This window comes from Panulirus ornatus, chromosome 73 (assembly GCF_036320965.1).
Source record: "Panulirus ornatus isolate Po-2019 chromosome 73, ASM3632096v1, whole genome shotgun sequence".
In the NCBI taxonomy this organism is placed as follows: Eukaryota; Metazoa; Arthropoda; class Malacostraca; order Decapoda; family Palinuridae; genus Panulirus; species Panulirus ornatus.
Window position 1 is genome coordinate 12,431,081 of NC_092296.1, and position 13,556 is coordinate 12,444,636.

The 13,556-nt window shown below is 41.0% G+C and overlaps 1 protein-coding gene across 1 annotated transcript in view; it reads right to left on the bottom strand.

Moving 5' to 3' along the window:
• The window catches only part of Taf8 (TBP-associated factor 8), a 113,015-nt gene that overhangs the window by 9,811 nt on the left and 89,648 nt on the right, over positions 1 to 13,556 (bottom strand). The window contains exon 5 of the mRNA XM_071661480.1: positions 7,741 to 7,874. Coding sequence (XP_071517581.1) covers positions 7,741 to 7,874 — 134 coding nt within the window. The remainder of the gene's footprint in view (positions 1 to 7,740; positions 7,875 to 13,556) is intronic.

A 13,556-nucleotide genomic window follows, 5' to 3' on the forward strand; every position in this document is an offset into this window, starting at 1 on the left:
TAAGCAAACATGGAGACATCATGCACCCCTGCCGCAAACCGACATTCACTGAGAACCAATCACTTTCCTCTCTTCCTACTCGTACACATGCCTTACATCCTTGATAAAAGCTTTTCACTGCTTCTAGCAACTTACCTCCCACACCATATACTCTTAATACTTTCCACAAAGCATCTCTATCAACTCTATTATATGCCTTCTCCAGATCCATAAATGCTAGATACAAATCCATCTGTAAACTCTATCATATGCCTTCTCCAGATCCATAAATGCTAGATACAAATCCATCTGTTTTTCTAAGTACTTCTCACATACATTCTTCAAAGCAAACACCTGATCCACACATCCTCTACCACTTCTGAAACCACACTGCTCTTCCCCAATCTGATGCTCTGTACATGCCTTCACCCTCTCAATCAATACCCCCCCCCCCATATAATTTCCCAGGAATACTCAACAAACTTATACCTCTGTAATTTGAACACTCACCTTTATACCTTTTGCCTTTGTGCAATGGCACTATGCATGCATTCTACCCATCCTCAGGCACTTCACCATGAACCATACATACAATGAATATCCTTACCAGCCAGTCAACAACTAAGTCACCCCCCTTTTTTAATAAATTCCACGGCAATACCAATCAAACCCGCCGCCTTGCTGGCTTTCATCTTCCACAAAACTTTCACCACCTTTTCTCTGTTTACCAAACCATTCTCCCTGACCCTCTCACTTTGCACACCACCTCAACCAAAACACCCTATATCTTTCACTGTATCATCAAACACATTCAACAAAACTTAAAAAACTCACTCCATCTCCCTCTCACTTCACCAATACTTGTTATTAACTCCCCATTAGCCACCTACCACCGATGTTCCAATTTGTTCTCTTGTCATACGCACTTTATTTACCTCCTTACCTCCTTCCAAAACATGTTTCTATCCTCCCTAAAATCTAATGATACTCTCTCATCCCAACATTCTTTTGCCCTCTTTTTACCTCTTGCACCTTTCTCTTGACTTCCTGCCTCTTTCTATTATACATCTCCAAGTCATTTGCACTACTTCCCTCTAAAAATCGTCCAAACGCATCTCTCTTCTCTTTCACTAACAATCTTACTTCCTCATCCCACCACTCACTACCCTTTCTAATCTGCCCATCTCCCACCTTTCTCATGCCACAGACATCTTTTGTGCAAGTCATCACTGCTTCCCTAAATACATCCCATTCCTCCCCCACTCCCCTTATGTCATTTGCTTTCACCTTTTCCATTCTCCACTTAATCTCTCATGGTACTTCCTCACACAAGTCTCCTTTCCAAGCTCACTTACTCTCACCACTCTCTTCATCCCAACATTCTCTCTTCTTTTCTGAAAACCTCTAAAAATCTTCACCATCGCCTTCACAAGATAATGATCAGACACCTCCCTCCAGTTGCCCCTCTCAGCACATTAACATCCAAAAGTCTCTCTTTCACGTGCCTATCAAATAACATGTAATCCAATAACACTCTCTGGCCATCTCTCCTACTTACATATGTATACCTATGTATTTTCTCATTTCAAACCAGATATTCCCAGTTGCCAATCCTTTTTCACTACAGAAATCTACAAGCTGTTCACCATTTCCATTTACAACACTGAACACCCTATGTACACCAATTATACCCTCAAATGTCACATTACTCACCTTTGCATTCAAATCACCCATCGCTATAACCTGCTCTCGTGCACCATAACTGCTAACACACTCACTCAGCTGCTCCCAAAACACTTGCCTCTCATGATATTTCTTCTCATGCCCAGGTGCATAGGCACCAATAATCACCCATCTCTCTCCATCCACTTTCAGTTTTACCCATATCAATCTAGAGTTTCCTTTCTTACACTATCACATACTCCCACAACTCCTTCCTTTGCTCTTGTCCTCTCACCAACCCCTAACTTTACTCCCAAGACATTCCAAAACCACTCTTCCCTTTTACCCTTAATCTTCATTTCACTCAGAGCCAAATCGTCCAAGTTCCTTTCCTCAAACATACTACCTATCTCTCCTTTTTCTCCATCTTGGTTACATCCACACACAGTTAGACACCCTAGTCTAAACCTTCGAGGAGGATGAACACACCCAGCATGATTCCTTCTTCTGTTTCCCCTTTTAGAAAGTTAAAATACAAGGAGGGGAGGATCTCTAGCCCCTCACTTCCATCCACTTTAGTCGCCTTCTACTACATGCAGGGATTGCGTGGAAAGTATTCTTTCTCCCCTATACCCAGGGATATATATATTTCATCTTTTATTTCTTTTATTATACCCAGTTGCTGTCACCTGCATTAGCGAGGTAGTGCAAGGAAACAGACAAATCAATGGCCCAAAAAACCCATATACACATGTACATACATAAACGCCCACACATGCACATATACATACCTATATATTTCAACGTATACATACATATACCTGCACAGACATATATACACATGTACATATTCATACTTGCTGCCTTCATCCATTACGGTTGCTGTCCCACCACACATGAATGGCACCTCCCTCCACCCGAGCATGTGAAAGACAGCGCTAGGAAATGACAACAAAGATCACATTCGTTGGCACTCAGTCTCTAGCTGTCATGCATAATGCACTGAAACCATAGCTCCCTTTTCACATCCAGGCCCCACAAAACTTTCCATGTAAACCCAGATGCTTCACATGCCCTGGGTCAATCCATTGGCACCACATAGACCCCGGTACACCACATAGTTACAATTCACTCTATTCCTTGCACGCCTTTCACCATCCTCTATGTTCAGGCCCCGATCCCTCAAAACCTTTTTTACTCCATCCTTCCACCTCCAATTTGGTCTCCCACTTCTCATCGTTCCCTCCACCTCTGACATATATATCCTCTTTGTCAGTCTTTCCTCACTCACTCTCTCCATGTGACCAAACTATTTCAATCCACCCTCTTCTGTTCTCTCAACCTAAAACACTTCACTTCTCTAGTTTTTCTCCATTCAAACCCACCTCCCAATTTACTTGTCCCTAAACCCTACTAAACCTAATAACCTTGCTCTTATTCATATTTACTCTCAGCTTTCTTCTTTCACACACTTTACCAAACTCAGTCACCAACTTCTGCAGTTTCTTACTCAAATCGGCGACCAGTGCTGTACCATCAGCATACAACAAATGACTCTCTTCCCAAGCCCTCTCATCCACAAAAGACTGCATACTTGCCCCTCTCTCCAAGACTCTTGCAATCACCTCCCTAACAACCCAATCCACAAACAAATTAAACAACCATGGAGACATCACACACCCCTGCTGCAAACCAACATTCACTGGGAACCAATCACTTGCCTCTCTTCCAACTAGCAACTTACCTCCCACACCATATACTCTTAATACCTTCCACAGAGCATCTCCATCAACTCTATCATGTGCCTTCTCCAGATCCATAAATGCTACATACAAATCCATCCATTTTTCTAAATACTTCCACATACATTCTTCAAAGCAAACACCTGATCCACACATCCTCTACCACTTCTGAAATCACACTGCTCTTCCCCAATCTGATGCTCTGTACATGCCTTCACCCTCTCAACCAATACCCTCCCATATAATTTACCAGGAATACTCAACAAACTTATACCTCTGCAATTTGAACACTCACCTTTATCCTGTTTGCCTTTGTGCAATGGCACTCTGCATGCATTCTGCCAATCCTCAGGCACTTCACCATGAACCATACATACACTGAATACCCTTACCAGCCAGTCAACAACAACAGTCACTCCCTTTTTTAATAAATTCCACTGCAATACCATCCAAACCCACCACATTGCCGGCTTTCATCTTCCACAAAGTTTTCACCAAACCATTCTCCCTTACCCTCTCCCTTTGCACACCACCTCGACCAAAACACCCTATATCTGCCACTCTATCATCAAATACATTCGACAGATCTTCAAAATACTCACTCCATCTCCTTCTCACTTCAGCACTAATTATTACCTCCCCATTTGCCCCCTTCACCAATGTTCCCATTTGTTCTCTTGTCATACGCACTTTATCTACCTCCTTCCAAAACATATATTTATTCTTCCTAAAATATAATGACACTCTCTCACCCCAACACTCATTTGCCCTTTTTTCACCTCTTGCACCTTTCTCTTGACCTCCTGCCTCTTTCTTTTATACATGTCCCAGTCATACGCACTACTTCCCTCCCAAAATCATCCAAACGCTTCTCTCTTCTCTTTCACTGACAATCTTACTTCCTCATCCCATCACTCACTACCCTTTCTAATTTGCCCACCTCCCACCTTTCTCATGCCACATGCATCTTTTGTGCAAGTCATCACTGCTTCCCTAAATACATCCCATTCCTCTTCCACTCCCCTTATGTCATTTGCTCTCACCTTTTTCCATTCTGCACTCAATCTCTCCTGGTACTTACTCATACAAGTCTCCTTTCCAAGCTCACTTACTATCACCACTCTCTTCATCCCAACATTCTCTCTTCTTTTCTGAAAACCTCTACAAGTCTTCACCATTGCCTCCACAAGATAATGATCAGACATCCCTTCAGTTGCCCCTCTCAGCACATTAACATCCAAAAGTCTCTCTTAATGTGCCTATCAATTAAAACATAGTCTAATAATGCTCTCTGACCATCTTTCCTACTTACATACGTATACTTATGTATATCTCTCTTTTTAAACCAGGTATTCCCAATCAACAGTCCTTTTTCAGCACACAAATTTACAAGCTTTTCACCATTACTCACCTTTGCGTTCTAATCACCAATGACTATAACCCAGTCTCGAGCATCAAAGCTACTAACACACTCACCCAGCTGCTCCCAAAACACTTGCCTCTCATGATATTTCTTCTCATGACCAGGTGCGTTGGCACCAATATTCACCCATCTCTCTCCATCCACTTTCACTTTTACCCATACCAATCTAGATCACATACTCTTACAACTCCTGCTTCAGGAGTAGCGCTACTCCTTCCTTTGCTCTTGTCCTGTCACCAACCCAACTTTACTCCCAAGACATTCCGAAATCACTCTTTCACTTTAACCTTAAGCTTTGTTTCACTCAGAGCCAAAACATCCAGGTTCTTTTCCTCAAACATACTACCTATCTCTCCTTTTTTTTCATCTTGGTTACATCCACACACATTTAGACATCTTAATCTGAGCCTTTGAGGAGGTGAGCACTCCCCACATGACTCCTTCTTCTGTTTCCCCTTTTAGAAAGTTAAAATACAAGAAGAGGATTTCTAGCCCCCTGCTCCCATCCCTTTTATGCCAGTATCATTGTAAAATATGTCAAATAGAAGTACAGGTTAAGTTTTGAAACCACTAATCCATGGGATGCACTGATGTTTAGATTTTGGAATTACACAAATTTTAGAAACATGAACCCTCCAAGTGGAGTGACTATTGTAAATATAACAGGATATTTTGTGTACCCAAGATTGGTATTAACGTTTTGTATTTGTAACATGTAGATATATCCAACATAGATCATTTATCAATATTTACTGACTTTAACATACTGTACTCATGCAAAATAATTTCCTACATAAATTCTATAGAAATGTTATGTAGAATATAGGAGAGGTTAACAATTACACAGAAGTGCTGAGTGCCATATTAGGCACACATGAGGTTGAGAAAACCTGAGAGGCAGGAGGGAAGTCTTGCACCAACCTAGAGGAGTGTGCATCACTGCATGGAAGGTCATAAAGATAAGACCTGGCTCAATAGCATTATGCCCAGTTGAAGGGGCTGGAGTTTCACTTCCTGGATATCAACTCTGTCATGAAACCTACTTTACGGAAGTAAACAAACCTTGTAGATCCATTTGTTATGAGGTTGCTGTAACAGCAAAGGCAAGAGGTGGTTGGTTAGTTGGGCTTTAGACCTATCAACTGTTAGGATCATTGAGGACATCTTTGGTTACATCCACCGATCAAAAAATCTTTTAACCTTCTTCAAATCTTAGGGATGATTCTAAGACCACAAACAACCTTATTATGCTTGTGGCCTGAGGTAAGTGCTCAGTCTTGAATTCATCCAATGCAAGAGTTGATAACAATGTGCATGGAATGTTCTTGAAGATAAACTTGGATGGTCAGTATTGAGAAAGTAATGGGCTTCATAAAACTACCTTGTTCCAAAACCCACAAAGCTTTTCCCATCTTGCTGTATCAGGACCCTAATGATCTTAGGTTTTTCAGTGTCCTGTTCATATTCTTGGGTTCATAAAAATGTTGATAATATCTTTATCAGTCATCTGGGAGATTACAGATACTCCAGTTTCACAATTCATCCCTTCACAATGCCATCTTATGAGTTCTTCATCACCTCATTGTTTACATCTTCAGCATACCATATTCTCACTTGATATTCAGAAGCCTTCAAACTTGTTCTCATGGTTAGTGAATACTGAAGGTGACCATCACTTATACCATGCATTTTTCGGTATCAATTAACAGCAGCATTAACTTCTACGCCTAATTTAAGAAAATACATGCAGTCTACTTTCATATTCCGTGTGCCCTCTGTTCTTAACGCTACCTTGCTAATGCGGAAAATGGTGAATATGTAGAAAAAACATGCAGTTCTTATGTTGAACTCTTTCTTGGAATGTGCTGAGCCTCCCAGTTGATTAATCAGCATTAATAAATGGCATTTATTCCTTCAGTATCTGCACCTCATGCTGTGCAATACTCCTTCATCCAAGAGTTGAACTGGCAAAGTAAGGATGGAGATAAGAAGTGTTGCAGAAACATTTGTAAACACTAAATATGAGTTCGAAAATGTTCAACTTAATTGTTCAACGTCTTGCAATCCTTTAGCAGTCTAGTATTCTATGATCTTTTATTACCTTCGTAATTCACAGGTATTACCTTTTCTCATTTTAGGAATGGTAGAGAAGCACTGTTGCCTATCTCAAACAATTTTATATTTAGTGTACCAGCCATGCATGCACATAAAAGCAGTCACTTTCTCCTTTGTTTTCTTCACATGGGACACTGAATGTTCACTTGCAACAAATAATGTGTTTCTTGGCAAGTACTGCTGAAGAATCTAGTCTTATCCATGCTAGAATTTGCTTTTGAGAAGGGTCGAAGTTGTCTACATACTTTTTAGCAGCCTCTTCATGTTTTGAGGTTGTAAATTTCATGATGCAACTTAAAGGTTTGTGACCATCCAAATGAAAAATCACAATACTCACACTAATTCTTAATTCTTAACAAAACTAGTCATTTGCCAGAAAAGTGGCCCAGAAATAGGTATGCCTTCCATGATGCCGATTAAACCAATTACACAAGCCTATCAAGTTATATCCACAGTGATGCTTATGCCTCTCACCCTTCACAGATCACCTAAACAGCAGATGTGGTGATAGCTTGTCTCAGAAGTTCCCTTCAGTCAGCAGCCGTCAATTGGTGATGACATCACCATCCCACCATCTGCTAAGCTAATCATGAAAACCAATTTGTAATTCCTAGGACAAGAACATAATTTAGCCTTTTAGGAAAGAAATTTTTCAAAAGACATGTGAAGATAGGCCTGGAAATTATAAATGGAAAATTGAGCGTGAGACAATGCTTCAGAGAGAAACAGTGTTCCATTTTTCATATAAAAAGGGTAATGAATAATTTTTTTCTAGAAAATTGAAACAAAAATACATAAACAAAGTGATTAGCCTCTAACCTGATTGGGATCCCCTTCTTCATGTACAGTTCTTCTTTTTCTGGTCCTTGTTCCCTCCTCCTCCTCTTCAAATACTTGGTCTCTTGGCATTAGTGCATCCAGATAGGACTTAGGATTTGGCGTGACACCCACAACTGAAGGAAGACACAAGATTTTCCTTTTCATTCTAACCACCATCTACAAAATACAGTAATATCATGATCTGCATTACTGAACCGATTTGACAAAATTAAAGTTCTTGGCCTTTACAAAATATTTATGTTTCATTCAAAAAATGTGTCCAATATTCCCTCTTCCCGAAAAATGTTTCACTACTGCAAAGAGATATAATGTCACACCTAAAAGCTTTTAAGCAAAACATTAATGAAACATGGCTTAAGAAATATAAACTTTTTCACTTATAATGAATTCACGAGTGCTGATTTGTGCTACACAATTAATCTTTTCCTATCAAAAATGAATTTTCACACAGCTAGGATTCACTCCTGTTTAGCTGGGCATAACTACCATACATGTGGAAAAAACAAATAGTTATTTTAAGTCTTCAATAGATGAAAAACATTAACTGCATGTCAAATTACTAATAAAAAAAATAATATATAAAACATGGATAGTAATGAAAGCTATGATAAACACAGTAAACAAACAAATGAAAAAAGGCATGAGCCAGGTATGGAGGTATAAGTTTGCTGAGTGTACCTGGTAAATTGTACAGGAACGTAGAGACTGAGAGGGTGAAAGCATGCTCAGAGCATTATACCAGGGAGGAACATTGTGGTTTCAGGAGTGGTAATTGATGTGTGGATCAGGTGTTTGCTTCAAAGAATGTGTGAGAAATATTTAGAGAGGTTTTGTATGTGGCATATATGGATTTGGAGAAAGCATAGGACACCAATGACAGAGATGCTTTATGAGAGGTGCTACCAGTATATGGTGTGGAAGGAAAGCTACTTGGAGTGAGGAGTATCTATCTAGGGAGTAAGGCATATGTACGAATTGGTAGGGAGGAGGATGAGTGACTTGAGGTGAAGGTAGGTCTGCAGCTGAGATGTATGGTGTCAACATGGATATTTGATGTTTGTGGATGGAGGTGAATGCAAGGGTCTCAGACAGAGCAGCAGGTATGCAATCTGCTGAGGAGAGGGGAGAAAGAATTCTACCTCCATATTCTGTGTGTTATAGAAGGTGACTAAGAGGGGTAGAAGCAGATTTGGAGAAAGCGTAGGACACCGACGACAGAGATGCTTTGTGAGAGGTGCTACCTTGGAGTGAGGAGTATTTATCTAGGGAGTAAGGCATATGTACAGGAGGAGGGTGAGTGATTCAGATCTGATTTAGATTTAGATCTAGATTTAGACTTAGATCTGCAGCTGAGATGTATGGTGTCAACATGGATATTTAATGTTTGTGGATGGGGTGATGATGGAGGTGAATGCAAGGGTCTCAGACAAAGCAGCAGGTATGCAATCTGCTGAGGAGAGGGGAGAAAGAATACTACCTCCATATTCTGTGTGTCATAGACGGTGACTAAGAGGGGTGGAAGCAGAGAGAGAGACCCCGCATTTCAATATCTACAAGATGGATCAGAAGGAAAAGCTAAGCATGGGGGGCTCATCCTCCTTTAAGGCTCAGGCTGGGGTGTCTGAATTTATGTGAATGTAAACAAGTCTAGTAAATTTACCCATTTACCAAATTTCATGCCTCTATCTTAAGGCTGCCAGCTGAGCCATTTCATGCCTCTATCTTAAGTTACCCGCTGAGCCTGGATGGTTACCAAGTTGATTTCTCCCCACAGCCAGTCAACCTCTAGCCATGCCAATGGCAGCACCTCATGCGAGTTCTTGGAAGAAGAAATTGAACAGCTTTTTCTCAAGATTTAGAGGACAAGGCAGATGAACATGAATTACTTAACAACAATAATCTGTCTTTGGATTGTGTAGAGAATGATTTTAAGAACAATGACTTCCAGCACTGAAAGTTGATCAAGATAAGGCAGGTCTTTCTAGCACAAGTGGAAGCCATGCTGTTAGCACCTGTCTGACCATGTAAACACTGCCTCTGTCTCTTGCAGCTGTTAATTAACAACTTTCAGAATTTTGCTGTAATGAAAAACATATCAGTGAATCACACCAATTATAGCACGAAAAGACGTATAATATCAAATGAAACAAAATAATAATCAGTGACTAATTTTCTGGTTTAGGTAAAATAAATGATAAAACAGGCAGAGTGAAAACTCTTCTGAAACTTGCATTACTTCCACACTATTCAGCATGCTGTGCTGACATACTACAAAATTTCTACATATTACACTGTGTAACATTATTCTTTTTCTTGTGTAGTAAGAGTTATTTCATAATTGCTTATGCATAAAAAGTAAAGAAAAAGGCTATCATTCCCTTCAAACTTTGCTTTAGTGATTTTGAAATTTACCTGTTTCCAACTGGACAATAGGCAAATTTGGACATCTTAATTCACATGAAGTCAGAAAAACAATAACATATTAATCAAAATTTACATGTATTTACACTAATGTCAAACAATTGTGGTCACAAAAGATTTAGAAGTGAGTAGTTTTTGAGATTTATGATTGTACTGTAAATCACTTTCATGATTCAGACCCCAAATATAATCTCCCATCATGTTATCATTATATGTTCCTTGCTAGTGGCATTCAAAGTTCAGTATATCCTAGTGGAAGTGCTCGCCTTGCTCCTCCAAATATGCTCCCATGTTCTTGAATTTATCAAGATGAGCACCAGGGATATGGACTTTGAGGGACATCCCGCAGCCCATTTTGCCACAGTTCTTCACCTCAGTCTCAATCAGCTCCACATAGTTTTCAGCCTTGTGACTGCCCAAAAAGCCCCGAATACTGTGACAAAGCTGTACCAAGCTGCTTTCTCCTTCCTAATGGGCTTCTTAGGGAATTTCTTGCACTCCAGGATCTTCATCTGATGTCCAATGAAGACACCAGCTTTGACCTTTGCCTCAGACAGCTTAGGGAAGAACTCTTGAAGGTACTTGAAAGCTGCAGACTCCTCATCTAGAGCTGTGACAAATTGTTTCATAAGGCCTAATTTTATGTGCAGCGGTGGAATCAACATCTTCCAGGGGTCCACCAGTGACTCCCACTTGACGGTGTTCATCCTCGCAAAGAATTCAGTCTGCTGTGGCCAGAATTTGTCTTGATCTCAGAAAGGCATGCCAAAATATGCCTCGTAGGCCTCACACATCTCAGATGATGCTGCCATGGAGTACTTTTTTGCTCTTGTTTTGATAAATTGGCAGCAGACATAGCAAAATGTGTCTGCTAGATGCCTGCAGCCTCTAGATGCCATCTCAAAAAAATATATTTATATGTATCCACTTAGACAGCTAGGTCAAAACTAAACCGGTTGGCTTAAGGCCTGTATATTTATATTCATTTATTTATTTTGCTTTGTCGCTGTCTCCCATGTTAGCGAGGTAGCGCAAGGAAACAGACGAAAGAATGGCCCAACCCACCCACATACACATGTATATACATACACGTCCACACACGCAAATATACATACCTATACATCTTAACGTATACATATATATACACACACAGACATATACATATATACACATGTACATAATTCATACTGTCTCCCTTTATTCATTCCCATCGCCACCCTGCCACACATGAAATAACAACCCCCACCCCCCTCATGTGCGCGAGGTAGCGCTAGGAAAAGACAACAAGGGCCAAATTCGCTCACACTCAGTCCCTAGCTGTCATGTAATAATGCACCAAAACCACAGCTCCCTTTACACATCCAGGCCCCACAGAACTTTCCATGGTTTACCCCAGACGCTTCACATGCCCTGGTTCAATCCATTGACAGCACGTCAATCCGGTATACCACATCATTCCAATTCACTCTATTCCTTGCACGCCTTTCACCCTCCTGCATGTTCAGGCCCCAATCACTCAAAACCTTTTTCACTCCATCTTTCCACCTCCAATTTGGTCTCCCACTTCTCCTCGTTCCTCCCACCTCTGACACATATATCCTCTTGGTCAATCTTTCCTCACTCATTCTCTCCATGTGACCAAACAATTTCAAAACACCCTCTTCTGCTCTCTCAACCACACTCTTTTTATTACCATGCAAGAGTTTTGGAACGAGGGGCAAGTATGCAGTCTCTTGTGGATGAGAGAGCTTGGGAAGTGAGTCAGTTGTTGTTCGCTGATGATACAGCGCTGGTAGCTGATTCATGTGAGAAACTGCAGAAGCTGGTGACTGAGTTTGGTAATGTGTTAAATAAGATACTTAGGAGTAAATGTGAATAAGAGCAAGGTTATTAGGTACAGTAGGGTTGAGGGTCAAGTCAACTGGGAGGTAAGTTTGAATGGAGAAAAACTGGAGGAAGTAAAGTGTTTTAGATATCTGGGAGTGGATCTGGCAGCGGATGGAACCATGGAAGCGGAAGTGAGTCATAGAGTGGGGGAGGGGGCAAAAATTCTGAGAGCCTTGAATAATGTTTGGAAGTTGAGAACATTATCTCGGAAAGCAAAAATGGGTATGTTTGAAGGAATAGTGGTTCCAACAATGTTGTATGGTTGCGAGGCGTAGGCTATGGATAGAGTTGTGCGCAGGAGGGTGGATGTGCTGGAAATGAGATGTCTGAGGACAATATGTGGTGTGAGGTGGTTTGATCAAGTAAGTAATAATAGGTAAGAGAGATGTGTGGAAATAAAAAGAGTGTGGTTGAGAGAGCAGAGAGGGTGTTTTGATATGGTTTGGTCACATGTAGAGAATTAGTTTGGAAAGATTGACCAAGAGGATGTATGTGTCAGAGGTGGAGGGAACGAGGAAGTGGGAGACCAAATTGGTGGTGGAAAGATGGAGTGAAAAAGATTTTGAGTGATCGGGGCCTGAACATGCAGGAGGGTGAAAGGCGTGCAAGGAACAGAGTGAATTGGAACGATGTGGTTTACCGGGGTCGACGTGCAGTCAATGGATTGAACCAGGGCATGTGAAGCGCCTGGGGTAAACCATGGAAAGTTCTGTGGGGCCTGGATGTGGAAAGGGAGCTGTGGTTTCGGTGCATTATTACATGACAGCTAGAGATTGAGTGTGAACGAATGGGGCCTTTGTTGTCGTTTCCTAGCGCTACCTTGCACACATGAGGGGGGAGGGGGTTGTTATTCCATGTGTGACGAGGTGGCGATGGGAATAAATAAAGGCAGACAGTATGAATTATGTACATGTGTATATATGTCTGTGTGTGTATATATATGTGTACATTGAGATGTATAGGTATGTATATTTGCGTATGTGGACATGTATGCATACACATGTGTATGTGGGTGGGTTGGGCCATTCTTTCGTCTGTTTCCTTGCGCTACCTCGCTAACACAGGAGACAGCGACAAAGCAAAATAAATGAATAAAATAAATCTCTCTTACCCTATTATTACTTACTTGATCAAACCACCTCACACCACATATTGTCCTCAAACATCTTATTTCCAGCACATCCCCCTTCCTCCGCACAACTCTATCTATAGCCCACGCCTCACAACCATATAACATTGTTGGAACCACTATTCCTTCAAACATACCCATTTTTGCTTTCCGAGATAATGTTCTCGACTTCCACACATTCTTCAACGCTCCCAGAACTTTCGCCCCCTCCCCCACCCTATGATTCACTTCCGCTTCCATGGTTCCATCCACTGTCAAATCCACTTCCAGATATCTAAAACACTTCACTTCCTCCAGTTTTTCTCCATTCAAACTTACCTCCCAGTTGACTTGTCCCTCAACCCTACTGTACCTAATA